General features: G+C 38.1%; 3 protein-coding genes across 7 annotated transcripts; 2 read left to right on the top strand and 1 right to left on the bottom strand.

The window, feature by feature from the left end:
* The first annotated feature begins 130 nt into the window (after positions 1-130).
* Positions 131-3,022, top strand: LOC115620797 (probable ATP-dependent RNA helicase DDX43). Of its 4 annotated transcripts, XM_030514219.1 has the most exons (6): positions 131-165; positions 541-1,150; positions 1,221-1,735; positions 1,800-2,151; positions 2,257-2,435; positions 2,519-3,022. In XM_030514219.1, the coding sequence occupies exons 1-6, from the start codon at positions 146-148 to the stop codon at positions 2,838-2,840; spliced, it is 1,998 nt and encodes a 665-aa protein (XP_030370079.1). In that variant the 5' UTR covers positions 131-145; the 3' UTR covers positions 2,841-3,022. The 4 variants fall into 4 exon arrangements, with proteins under 4 accessions (XP_030370079.1, XP_030370076.1, XP_030370077.1 ...); XM_030514216.1 differs by having other exon boundaries at positions 1,800-2,435; XM_030514217.1 differs by lacking the exon at positions 131-165 and adding an exon at positions 253-384 and having other exon boundaries at positions 1,800-2,435.
* A 608-nt stretch (positions 3,023-3,630) lies between these two features.
* Positions 3,631-4,933, bottom strand: LOC115621276 (pre-mRNA-splicing factor ISY1 homolog). 2 transcript variants are annotated; one of them, XM_030514880.1, is made up of 5 exons: positions 4,897-4,933; positions 4,819-4,841; positions 4,597-4,757; positions 3,867-4,542; positions 3,631-3,805 (listed from the first exon to the last, which is right to left on the bottom strand). In XM_030514880.1, the coding sequence occupies exons 1-4, from the start codon at positions 4,897-4,899 to the stop codon at positions 3,905-3,907; spliced, it is 825 nt and encodes a 274-aa protein (XP_030370740.1). In that variant the 5' UTR covers positions 4,900-4,933; the 3' UTR covers positions 3,631-3,805; positions 3,867-3,904. The 2 variants fall into 2 exon arrangements, with proteins under 2 accessions (XP_030370740.1, XP_030370739.1); XM_030514879.1 differs by having other exon boundaries at positions 3,631-4,542.
* Positions 4,934-5,068: 135 nt separating this feature from the next.
* On the top strand, positions 5,069-7,203 carry LOC115620910 (ADP-ribosylation factor-like protein 8). Its single transcript, XM_030514402.1, has 4 exons — positions 5,069-5,248; positions 5,839-5,993; positions 6,056-6,217; positions 6,280-7,203. The coding sequence occupies exons 1-4, from the start codon at positions 5,126-5,128 to the stop codon at positions 6,398-6,400; spliced, it is 561 nt and encodes a 186-aa protein (XP_030370262.1). The 5' UTR covers positions 5,069-5,125; the 3' UTR covers positions 6,401-7,203.
* Positions 7,204-14,124: the final 6,921 nt, after the last annotated feature.

Raw genomic sequence — 14,124 nt, 5'->3', positions numbered from 1 at the left:
AATATAAAAACAGCATATTTTTGAAGCCTGTTGAAAACCCTACTATACTATAGAAAAATTTAAGGAAAAATTGTGTATAAAAAAAACAAACGGTTAAAAATTAAAAAACCACTACTACCAAGCTTTGCCATCACTTGATGAAGTGATGAACTACTTCATGCTCATGTATGTATGTACATCGATACATGACAGATGAATCGAAATTAAATGCAGCGGGCGATAGCCATGTCCTTTTTCAACACTGTCATTGTACAGAGAGTTCAATTTTTCCGGTCGTTTTTGGATGCTTGGATAATTTATTAAATTTAAAACGATAATAATTTTTAAAACGGCGACGGAAATTCACCAAAAAGCTATTGTGCAACCTTCAATTCAAAGTTATTTGTGAGTTGAGCCAGCGACCACGCTTGCCAGTTTTGTAGAATTATTTCTCGAAATTTACCGTTTTTCGCTTACGTCTGCAAAAAATACTAAACGTGCAGGAACACATTGAAATTTGTGTTTTGCATTTTGCGGATCAATAAAGCTTTTGAAAATCAGTTGCAGAAAACCGAGCATGACGACATTAGATTGGGATGATCCACATTATACGGAGCCGGAGCCGCCAAAAATTTCTTATGAACGCTTCAACGAGAAGTATCAGAGTAGCTTGCGTTGGGACGATGATGCCTCACGAGACCGTCGTAACGGTCAAGGTCAAAGAAATGACGAGCGAAGGAACAGAGAACCTGGACGCGATAGAGATAATCATCGCGAATACACCTTTTGTGAGGCAATCAAAATCAGTACAAGCATGGTAGGCCGTGTGATTGGGCGAGCAGGATCGAACGTAACCCGCCTGCAAAATGATTTCAATGTACGCATCAACATTGATAAAGCCAATTTGGAGGTGAAAGTCTTGGGCAATTCCAAGCTCAATGTTAGCGATGCAGCCAATGAGATACGCCAACAAATAAGTGAAGACAATCGCCAGTCGACCGGCAGCGTAGGTGGCGGATTCAGTGGAAAAAGTTATGGTAGGTCGGGTGGAGAGGGAGGACAACGTTACAACAGTGGTAGCAATTACGATTTTGCTCCACCACCGAGCGCCATTCCGACAGATGGAGACTTGACCGGGTTCATTGATTGGGACGCTTTAAACAAAGCTTCGGTTCGTCAAACAATTTTAAAATCAACTTATAAAAAGAAAAGTTGTTCCTTATTATCATCCAATTCCTTAGATTGCTGCGCAGAAGGCACGTTGGGCGAAATTGCCGCCTCTGACCAAGAACTTCTACAAGGAATGGCCAGAGGTGGCGAATTTGCCTCAGGCAGAGGCGGACCGGCTTCGCGTAGAAAATAACAACATAACTGTGTCGCATGTTTTTGAGAATGAGAACAGTGAGAATCAACCTTTGGATCCAATTCCCAACCCTGTTTGGCATTTCAAGCAATGCTTTGCCGAGTACCCTGATCTATTGGCAGAGATTGAAAAGCAGGGCTTTTCGAAGCCATCACCTATACAGTCACAGGCTTGGCCTGTATTGCTAAAGGGTCACGACTTAATTGGCATTGCTCAGACGGGCACGGGAAAAACGCTGGCCTTCTTGCTGCCGGGCATGATACACACGGAATATCAGAGCACCCCTCGTGGCCAAAGGGGCGGGGCAAATGTACTAGTATTGGCGCCCACTCGTGAGTTAGCCTTGCAGATTGAAATGGAGGTGAAGAAATATTCCTTCCGTGGCATGAAAGCGTGAGTTATTGTTGTTGTGCCCTACATTTTTCTGTATTTATTTGTATTCCCCTAATTTTGGCAGCGTTTGCGTCTACGGTGGAGGAAGTCGTCAGCTACAAATTTCGGATGTAGAACGAGGTGCGGAAATAATAATTTGTACACCGGGGCGCCTTAACGATTTGGTTCAGGCAAATGTTATCGACGTGTCATCCGTTACGTATTTGGTCTTGGATGAGGCAGATCGTATGCTTGATATGGGCTTTGAGCCACAGATTCGAAAGGTGTTGTTAGATATACGCCCAGATCGACAGACGATCATGACCTCGGCCACTTGGCCACCAGGCGTGCGCCGTCTCGCCCAAAAGTACATGAACAATCCCATACAGGTGTGCGTGGGATCACTCGATCTAGCTGCTACGCACTCAGTGAAGCAGGTAATCGAACTGCTCGAGAACGACAGTGACAAATACTCCACAATTAAATCATTTGTCAAAAACATGAAACAAAATGATAAAATAATTGTTTTTTGTGGCCGCAAGGCGCGTGCTGATGATTTGTCAAGTGATCTCACGCTAGACGGCTACAACACCCAATGCATTCACGGCAATCGCGATCAAAGTGATCGCGAGCAGGCTATTGCCGATATTAAGTCTGGAATGGTTCACATTTTAATTGCCACAGATGTGGCTTCGCGTGGTCTGGACATTGAGGACATAACGTGAGCTTTCAAAATTCTTCTGAAACATATAAATTGGACTGACTTTTTGATTAATATTACTATTATTTTAATTCATTTTTTAGTCATGTCATTAACTATGATTTTCCCCGTAACATCGAGGAGTATGTGCATCGTGTTGGACGAACGGGCCGCGCCGGACGTAGTGGCACTTCGATTAGCTTTATAACGCGCGAGGACTGGGCCATGGCCAAAGATCTGATTAACATCATGGAGGAAGCCGGGCAGGAAGTTCCGGCGGAATTGCGAAAAATGGCGGAGCGTTTCAATGCAATGAAAGAACGTCGTGCTGCTGAGGGTGTTCGTGGTCGCGGGCCTGTGGGAGGTGGTCGTGATCAGGGATTTGGTGGTGGCCGCCGTAGTGGTGGCTTCCGCGATCGTTATTAAAAATAATTTCAAATGAAATTAATGCAATTAATGTATTGCACATAAATAACAAACTACATTCTACTTACGCTATTACTAAGTCTAAACCGCATTGAAGGGTTCTAATGGAACCTGGTCTCTTACTGCTCAACTTTATAAAACGTCTTACCTAAATGGTAATAAAATGAGAATCTTTGACCTCAGTGGGTTCGTTCTTTTATTTGGATTTATTTTTATGAAATATGCTGACAACATTCTGACAACATATCAATATATTCTGATTCCTCGATTATTGTGTTCAAATAAACAAAATACAAGTAGTGCAAGAAGTACACAATTATACTTAAAACTTTGGAGTCAAAAGAGTCGGATATAGGTTTGGAAAATCTTATTACAAAACAAGATCAGTTGCAGGATTACCTATGCTATATTTATTACAATTGAAAAATTGATCAGGTAAACTGGTTAGGATATTATACATTAAGACAATCCTATAAACTATTAAAAGCCATTTTTATGCGCGAAATTCCCTTATCCAAATAATGTTGAAACATCTCCCGCCTTCGAAAACCCACACATATACTTGTATACTATAGTATATGTATTTGACAAGGGGCCTACCATCCTTTGTTTTACATTATTTTGTTATTGTTATATACATTTTTTTTGTATTAGAAGTTTTTTTATTTAAAACTGTCCAACGTGGACAATCATTAAATTTGTTAAATAAAATTGACGATTAATTATTTCATTCATGATGAGGTTGTAGTATACGGCTAGTTATATACATACATATACAATATGAAATACGTTTTTTAAATAGAAATTTATAATGTATTTGTATAGGACGTTTAGATGCAACATTACTTTCGAATAGTTTTTTTTACATAATTATTTTATAAATTTTAAAGTTAAAGCATTCGTGCCGACCTTACAGTTTTCGTGTTGCGCGAGTTAAAAGAACTGGGTGGAAAGTTCGCAGCACGCTAAAATGGAGACGATTGTCATAATGTTTCAAAAACAACTCTCTGTGTGATAATTACTTACGACTATTCTACAAGACTTAATCTTAAAATTAAGAAATGTTATTTTGTAACAGCCCCTACATATTTTTGTAATAGCTCCTGTTTGCGCTTCTCTAATAGCGCTTCCTGTACATCCTTCTGTGTTGGCACCGGTACATGGGCGGTGAATCTGGGCGCGAGCAAGCCCAAGGGGTCTTCTTCGAGAGCACGTGCCTTGGCATCCTCCACAGCTTCGCGCGCCGGCCCCGAAAGCGGATAAATGTCATCGTCTTCTTCTTCCTCGTCCACAATACGTCCGTCACGCGCCATTTTCTCTCGCCATTCTTGCACGGCTTTCAGTAAAGCGGCACGCTCAATACGTTCCTCCAAGGGAATTAGTACGCCATCCTCGTCGTCCCGATAGCCATAATATTCGGCATCGATGTCTTTCATCAGCTCGGCGCGTGTTTTACGCGGTGGAGGTGGCGGTTCCTGCTCAAACAGTTCACGCACACCCGGCAAGTCCTTGGCAGCACCAAAGTACTTATACCCACGATTACCCGGCACTTCGCGACCCTCCGCATCGAACATTTTAGGTCCATAGCGGCGATAGTGAGGACCACCGAGTGCAGATATTTGATTCTCCCAGTGCCGTTTCTCACGCAACAGCTTATTGATCTCATCGTTGAGGTCCCTAATACGGAACTCGCCAAGACCCGCTGCAAAAATAAGGAAATTTTAGCTACTTGCTGATATGCACATAAGCTAATTACCGTTTTGAATTTGTGCGACCTTTTTAGATATTTCACGGATGATCTCCAGGCGAAACTTTTCGCATTTTGGCAAATCCTTGCATTCAGATGCCAGATATGGACGACGCTCCTTTTCGCCAGATTCAATTTCTTTAGCAGCGCGCCAGCGTGCCAAAGTTGTCCTGACGTTCCAGGGGAAAACTTAATTAAATTATTGTAATTTTACAATAGTTGCATACTTACATTGCCTTTTCCGCATTTCTCGCCTACAAATACATATTATTAATAAGCAAAACATTAAAACAAACGTCAATTACTTACCATTTTGTCTGTTTGCCGGTGTATTCTTCAATTGACAGTCACCATAAACACATGCAAGTGCTCGACAATCGATAGAATTGAAGCGAGGGCTGCAGCACCGATAAATACTGACCAATTGTATCGAGCTGGCGTGCAACCGTGCACTAAGTCGAAAACTCGGCCAATGCAAAGAAAGACGCTATTTGTGGGGAAAATTTTGCAAAAAGAAAACAAAACCTAAGCGGCCAGAATGTTAGCGCTAATAAACAGAATCCTAGACTGGTTTAAGAGTATCTTCTGGAAAGAGGAGATGGAGCTTACGCTTGTCGGCTTACAGTTTTCTGGCAAAACGACGTTCGTCAATGTTATTGCAGTGAGTATTTTTTTTGTTGTTGCAAAAACGGGCTGGGCAGGTCTGTCTGGAGAGGGAGCCAAAGGCAACTATCGCGAAAAAAAACCGTAAACTAACGCCGTTCTGCGGGCAATCAAACATGGTGGACGGTGACCAATCGACCAATGTATGCTATTTGATATTGATTGGCATTTGTTGTAGTTGTTGTTCCTGTTTCGGCATTAATTATTAATGTTATGCTAACTTCTTTTAGCGCAGTGTGTTTCGCTTTAATCAATAAATTGCTGCCCTGCTCAAGACAATGACGCATTATCAGCTCACACCGACCATCGACATCCCCGCCTGCCACGCATATTATTGCATATAGCTGATAAGTTGTGCCCCCAATACGCAGCCCGGTATACTAGCTTAAATGCTCCGAAATGAAGCTGAATTGTTTTGCCGATTGCATGATTGTGTGCCTTTGTGTGCGGGTTTGGGGAGTGAGTCATACAATAGAGTTTCTGAATGTACCCGCAGGCCGGCGATATCAAACGTATACTTGTTCAAAATGTTTTAAAGCTGCTTTTATTGATAATTGACTAATGTAGATAATATGTCTTCTCCTCCAGTCTGGTCAATTTGCTGAAGATATGATACCCACAGTCGGCTTCAATATGAGAAAAATCACTAAAGGCAATGTGACGATCAAAGTGTGGGACATTGGTGGTCAACCCCGGTTCCGTTCGATGTGGGAACGCTATTGTCGTGGCGTCAATGCAATCGTGTAAGTACTACAAATGCAGCAACGTTATAAAGCTAGCACTGACAGTTTTAATAACTCCGTAGCTATATGGTCGATGCAGCCGATTTGGAGAAAATGGAAGCCTCACGCAATGAGTTGCACTCGCTGCTGGACAAACCACAGCTGAATGGCATTCCAGTGCTCGTATTGGGCAACAAACGTGATCTTCCAGGTGCGCTCGATGAAACCGGCCTAATTGAGAGAATGTGAGTACCTAAGCTTTTCTCTGGAAGAAAGTGTTCTATTTACGTATTTCTTTGTATTTTAGGAATCTGTCGAGTATACAGGATCGCGAAATCTGCTGTTATAGTATTTCTTGTAAAGAAAAGGATAATATTGACATAACGTTGCAGTGGTTAATACAACATTCGAAAAGCCAAAGCCGTTAGACTAGAATAACTAACGTAAATACACACTCATATATATACACACACGAACACAAAAACAACATTCAAACGGGCACATACACACACACACACACAGGAACTATATATGTAATAATAACTTTTGCAAGGCGATGAAACAATGATGAGCAAATCAACTATTGAGTAGGCTGATGTATGAATTTTAATATTTGCTGTAAAACTGTTGTAATGGCTAGATATGTTTGTATGTATGCTTGTATGTAACTTCAACTGATTTTTTTTCTACTCATTTATTCGTAAGTGTGGTAGTCAGTGTGCGAAGTTCGTTTTTGGCGGGTGCTCGTTGTTAAGACAAAAAGTCTCGAATTTCTAGTTCACAAAAACAAAAAAAAAAAGATTAACAAAACAAAATGGAGAACAAAACTGCAATCGAAAAATTATATAATGGGATTCTGTATTAAGATTAAGTTTTGTTAAATTATTAAGATGCTTGCAGTCGGAAACACAAAACACACACAAACACGCAAGTTATCGGTTATACACTTATATTGCATGTCGTAGCCAAATTTCGTCGCCCATCTACACATAGAGCCTTTCCCCCTGTTTATTGATTGTGTCAACTACCTATAAGCCTATTTTTAGTGTTTCGTTGGTGTGATTAGTTCAAAATTACTATTTTTATTTAAAGGAAATCTATATTTGTATCCAAATTATTTATATGTATGTATATCAGGTAATTGCTTTGAGCGAAACAAATTTCAAAATCGTTGATGCCTAAACGCCATAGATAATGAAATAATCCAATAAAAGATTGAACTTAAAATTGATACATGTAGGATAGAGAAAAACATTGTTGTGTTTTAGACGCAGCACACATTTCTGCTTTTGTGATTTACTTCCGCTTTAAAATGCAAGCGCCGGCACGCTAACTGTATAATTTCCCTCACTAACACAAAAAAAAATGTAAAAGAAATTAAAGCTATCTTTATTTATATTGAACAATTAACCAAATATTCTGATCCAACTAAATTATCTTTAAATGAAAACAAATCTGAGCAAATTATAAAACCACTAAAGACAATTATAAAATAATAATAAAAAAAAAAAACATTAAAAAAAAAAATCAAATGCTGCCAAGCTCATAAATTAAAACGTATTGACAGCAGCGCTGGTCTAGAACAACGAATCAAATATTCCAAACGACTTGTCCAAATAATTTATAGTCGCATTTAAGGCGCAGCCAACACTGGTAGTTGAATGCATGTGCGCGTCTCCACACCCGTTTCCACGTGAAGGCTCCTGCCCACCCAGTAGCCGACATGGTCGCAGACGAATCCGAAGACTCTGAAAGTGACTGTGTGATCGATGGCAGCGGCATACGAACTCATAAATACTCGTACACTTGAAAAAAAGAATGCTCTTTGGCTCAGATCTGAGCTAAAAGAAATACAACAAAATATGCTACCAAGCCTTAATTTAAGTATTGATTGCAACATCTCTTGAGTACTGGATTTAGCAACATTTAAAAAAAAAACCCGTTCTAGAATAAATTGTACTTATGAAACAATTCTAATTTGGAAAATGTTGGAGTGCCTAAGGTTTCGAAATCAACGTGATGGCGTTAGGCAAAATGTTTGTATCCTTCCATAAAATTAAGAGTATTTAAGCATAATACGTTATATTTATTGATGAATGAATTATTGAAGGTCTTCTTTTTTTAAAGTGTATTCATTTTTAACTATTTTGCCGTTTTACCATTTTGAATTCGATTGGACAATATAAATAGCATTCCAAAGGGTGATGCTTAAATTATTTCCATTACCACTGACGCTCAACTGAATGGCATATTTCTTACAACCGAATGCAGCGATCAATTTCTTTGAAAAGTGATTCAAATTGTTTGTAACTGTTTCGGAAATATAGATAGCTGCTGAAATCTTATATGAATGTAAGTATTAATACCTAATAAATTATTCCATTTCTTGATAATGGATTAAGTAACCTGATTAATGATAAAATTACTTGAATATAAAAGGCATCAAACGTGAGAAGTGACTTAGATTTATGTAAAGATTTTGATTTAACTTGATTCTTGGTTCATGTGTTTGTAGCGCACCTATTTATTTTTCGTTTATTTATTTACAAGTATGTCAACAAACCTGGACTGTCGACATAGGAGAAACATTTATAAAAGGCATCCTATAAGCTAGAAAGGCCTAAGAAGGAGAAATCTATTCAAATTACTATAATATCTACTATAATTAAGCTGTGCGTTTCCAGCAAGTGCGTTAGTAATTCTTTCAGTGTAATGCGGCAGCACGATCAATGCAGTGTACGTAAATATGTATGTATATGAACGCATAAATACACTCGCAACGCACAATCATGCCTCTTCGATTGCCCGGGTGCAGTCTAATTAGAAATTCAGGGGGCAACTGCGAGTGCTGCAGGTTGCGGCTTCCAGGAATACGTGTCAAGTGTTTGAACAGGAGGCTACTGCAGCACGAGCCGCTTGTGTGACTCACGTCGAAATATCTACATGCCTGACATGGTTTCCTGCTTCCTTTTGTCCACTCGCACGGCTCAATACGAGTAGTTGTCCCGAGTTTGTTTCCTAAGTCTTTTGTATTGAGCGTGGATCGGTGAGGTTGAGGTCTTGCGCTTAATATTTCAAATTGAGTTAATTACACTTTTAAATGCTGGAAATTAACATTACGCCGATAACAATCTGCTGTGTGTGTGCCTTTAGTGGTTTTGCCACAAGCCAAATGGCCATAGCTTGCCCAAATCCGAACTCGGAGCTGAAGCTAGAGCTGAAGACCAAACGAGTCGACGTGCCGAGGCACGCTCGTAAATTTTTATAAACATAAACATGCCACCAACAATACCCACTTACTTAAAACATAAACATGTAAACACAGCTCAGATGTGTGTGTGTGTGCTTAAATGCGTGTGTGTGTGTGTGTAAATAAAATTTAAATGATGTGCCTACAACTAAAGAGCATACAAAACTGCTGTCAGAGCTTTATGTCCGCGCCTGTGCCTCTCCACAAACACATATGTATCGTAGCAACCAAAAACCCTAAAGATCTTTTTCTGTTTAATTTTGAACAATTTGTGCGACTTGTGCTGATTATATAATGACATTAAAACATGCCCAAAAGTGTGTTGCCAACATAAAAAAGCAACAAAAAAATAAAATTAAATTTTTGCAGACGACATTCGTCATTTGTATGCGCCAAAGGCAGCGCCGTCAGCTTCGTGACTCCTTTGAACAAATGCCGTCCCGAAGTCGCTGCAGAAAGCGACGAAGTGTTGACCATAAATACGCACAGATATAACCCTGATAATATATTAATTAGCTAAAACATTAAATGTGATTTCTCCCTCTTACATACTCATATAACGCTATCCGATAACCCTGCACCGATAATTACTTAAATTTGCATAATTAAGTACCCATACGAACTTGTTTATAGCTATTTGTGCGATGCAGCGGGAAATAGCTGTAGGGCAGGGCTGTTTGTATTCATTTGTATTACAAATATATTCCATCTACTTACAACTGGGTGCATATTGACTCCAACATAATTGTTTATTAAGGAGAATTACACAATATTTTGAAAGTATTTTTTACCCACCCTTGAAGCCTACTAATAATATTTTAAACCTTGCTAATGTGAGTCTGTTTCGAAATAGTGTCGCTTGCATTGTTTTCATGGTCAAGCCTTTAGCTTAACGTCCACCTTAAGAGATGAATTTATTGCATAAAACAAGTCGATTATTCCGAATACGGTGCGTCATTTTAAGCAGTAAGGATGCACTTTTATTTAGTAAAATGTAGTCCTTTATTACAGCATTTCATCGAGCAAATATACATCCAGTGCGATTAGTTCTTTTTGACACTAAAACAAAAGAATAGCATTTGTTAATCAATAACATTTCAATTAAGTTCTTTATATTTATTTTCAATTAGTCCTTTATATCAGCATTTCAGCGAACAAACACATCGAGATTACGTCTTTGCTGACACTGAAAGAAAATAATAGCATTTGTTAATCAACAACTTTTCAATTAATCCAATCGTTGAATAAAAAATGTTGGGCTATATTCTGAACTCATAACTGTTTTCATGATTTCCTTTAAGATAATGACTTGATTGGGAGGTAGGCTTCAAGTATTTGTTTTTTTTTTTTTAATTTTTTTGTTTTTAAGTAGTCGGCCTGAAACATTAGCTATAGCAATAAGATTAACTATTAAAATAACACCAAACAGTTGTACAAAATATTAATGCTTTCAATTAAATATCTTCTCCTAATAAGCCTTCTTTTGAGCTTTGTTATTGGACATTCAGAGGCAGGGCCAGCTGCTTGCGTTGAACTTAATAATTACAGTTTATACATAAATAGTAGTAATTAGTTATTAGTAGTACGTAGTTGGTTAGGTTCCATTTGCTAGCACAACAGCATTTACTAATACTTGGCACAAATTTATAAACATCAACAATACAATTTAAGTGGAAAAAAGCATGTACACGAATTCTGAAAAAGCCAACCAAGTGGGTGTACGATACCGATACCAAGGGGGCATTGTGTGGCGCGTTCCCTGTGCCTGCTTCTGGCTCTGGTCACTGGGCTCTGGTGGTGTAGTTTTTGTCATGTTAACAAATGTTAGAGGTTCCAGCGCCGGTCACGCCAACACGCACCCGGGCACGACGCGATCTTGCGACTGGATGCCCAATTTGGACACTGGCTGTTGCTTTTTGTGCTGAAATTATGCCTAAATATATTTTAATTGAAACCATGGTTGCTGGCTGCTGGCTGCTTCATCTGGTTCTGACTGTGTCCTCTGTTCCTCTGTAGCTCGTTGGCTGACCGGCTCTGGAGAGCGAGGCCCACCAAAAGTGTGTCTCCAAAACATGCTGTGCCACCTGAAAAGTTCTTGGAATTGCAGCACTAAAACAAAACAATAAGCCAAACAGCAGCCGGCCACAGTAACAGCAACAATAACAACAATCTGATGAGGACGAGGACTGGGACTGGGACAGGGACAGGCATAAAGTTCAAACCCTAACAAGATGAACAAAGGCATGGCTCTGGCTGACTGGGTATTCTGCAACTTCAACTGCCTCGACGGCCACTTGGCAGACTCGTGGGCAACAATTTTCATGTTTTTTGGACTGAAAGTTGCCTGTCAGTAGCAAATAGCAGCAACAAAAACAACAACAACGAAGACGATGACAACAACCCAAATGCAAATAAGTTTGTCTCTTTTGGTTTTTCAACTGAATTCTTCAGCTAAGTGTCAGCCAGCCAGACAGCCAGCCAGCCTGCCATGCAGCCTTCTAGCTAGCCGGGCAGGCGCTGCAATTTTTGCCTGATTTCCACCTTCACTTCGCCACCATGTGTGGGGCTTGAGCTTAGCTCGAGTCTCGTACGCGCAGCAATTTCGTGTGATTTATCGGTTTTTATCATTTGCGCCAATCCGCGATGTGATGCGCCATTTGCCACTCGCTTTGGCCACAAGAGACCCACAATTTCGCAGCGAAGTCAAGACTGGACGAAAGTGATGGTTTCGTGTTGTCACAGAAGAGAGCTATGGGGGGCTGTAAGAAGAGCTTTTTTAAACTTCTCCCCAGGTTGCAGGCAGAGGCCTTGTGGAACGCAATTTCTAAATCTGTAATTTGTTTGTTATTAAATGAGCTTTTGTATTCATAATTGAATTCGGAAAATGTAGGCCATTGCGATTTGTCTCGCGTTTCCGACATGTGTGCTCGTATGAAATACACATAAGAAAGCGGGGCAGTCCCCAGAAATGATTTTATACTTACGTATATGTATGTATGTATATATATATATATAGATATATATATATGATATCTATACTCTATTATATATATATATAGATATATATATATATATATATATATATATAGATAATATATATAATATATATATATGATATATATATATATATATATATATATATATATATATATATATATATATATCTATATATATATATATATATATATATATATGTGTTCTTTAATGACCTATAAGATCGAGTTCTAGGTTAAAATTACAATCAATTTGGTCATCTAGAATAAGTATACTGAATTTCCTAAGCTTAGAATAACATACATATTTCAATAATTGTACTCTAAAATCTCTACTCTTTTTAAAGATTTTTTTTTTTAATTTTAAGTAAAGTTTGTTTTTTCTTTTTGTTTATATTTGAATGAATATTTATTATTATTAAATTTGTATTTTTCCATGTGCTTAAATTGACAGTTCTTTGTCAGAAATAAATAAATATATGAATTTTTCATCAGTCTATTGAGATGAAACAATATAGCCATGTCCGTCTGTCTAGATAAGCGTAAGGAAGCTAGAATCGTCAATATATTTATCCGCATTCTCTTAATCCCTTATTAAGGCAAGTTTGTGTGTTTTTTTCAAAGCCCCTCACTACTAAACTCTTGGAACCTTTAGGATTTCGTACTCGAATCGAATTCTGTTGATCATTGCCAAGTGAAAGGGAAACTCTAAAGAAAGCTATAGCCATAAATGTAATTTTCGGCTGTATTGCTCACCAAAGCATAGACATCCACAAAAAAGTTCATCAGTATACATACAAGTCTGTATGGATGTAGTTGTTGAATATTGTTTTATTATTTGTATTTAAAACATAACAAAACATTCTCATTACATTCTTGTTTCTCTTTTCGTGAGTTGAACTGACTTTTCAATTGTACAGATTATTGTTTATTAATCTTCGCCCATTGATGTTGTTCTTCTTTATAAATTTATTGTCAGCGCTTTAACTCTTCCATCACTTTTCTCAGGTACTTTCCACTCCCTGGCGTATATTTTAATTTATTTTGTAATCTTTATCTTGGCGTTACAAGTATCAGGTTATTTTTAAATTAGTTTGCTAATCATTACAAATTGTGTACTCCCGTTTATGTCTTGCCTTATATGAAATAAGTCTTATTTGACCTATGACCTTTCCAGCTCGCTGAGTACATATCTCTCTCCCTTTCTTCCCCGTTCGAATTTCTTTGTAATCGAATGCGCAGGGCAAATTGGTTGGGTTAGGTTATACAACCCCACATAGTCTGAGTTAGTCCTTGGTATGGCTGTGTAGTTAAAGATCAGTTCGGAGAGCTTACTGTGATTTGAACACGCCAGCTGCCTCTTGAGTCTGTGGACCTTAAAGTATTTTACTCGGTATGTTCAGCGCATAAAATAGTTTTATTAATCAAAATTGATTAAACTTTTAACATAGATATACATATATATAGACAATATATATAATGGGTTTATAAAGTTATGTGGTCTAAACAAGGCACTATTTTAAAAATAACTAAGTGAAATGCCTTTAAACGAGAGACTGCAAATAATGATTATTTTGTTATTTTTAAACGAAAAAATCATTCACTTACAAGTATAGTAACTTTGAGAAAGCGGAGTCTTTACAGATTCTTTTTTAAAGATTATCCATCCATTTTCACCATGATTTATATTTTGTACCTTTTATTCATTCGCTAAAAATTTAGACCCATTATTTCAATTTTCAATTACTATACAGCCAATTTTCAAAAATACAGCATGCAAGTCTTCCTTTAAAAATTGTTGCAGAAAATAATGTTTTAAAAACCAACATTTGTATAAATGTGTACGCAAACTTTTTGCCTGTCTGAGAATAGCCATTGTAAACCAAATTGTAATTGCATTTATATAATA

Source organism: Scaptodrosophila lebanonensis, unplaced genomic scaffold (assembly GCF_003285725.1).
Source record: "Scaptodrosophila lebanonensis strain 11010-0011.00,11010-0021.00 unplaced genomic scaffold, SlebRS2 tig00000024-arrow-pilon, whole genome shotgun sequence".
NCBI classification, from domain to species: domain Eukaryota; kingdom Metazoa; phylum Arthropoda; class Insecta; order Diptera; family Drosophilidae; genus Scaptodrosophila; species Scaptodrosophila lebanonensis.
Note: the sequence above shows the minus strand (reverse complement) of the source record. Positions and strands in the feature narration are given on the sequence as shown.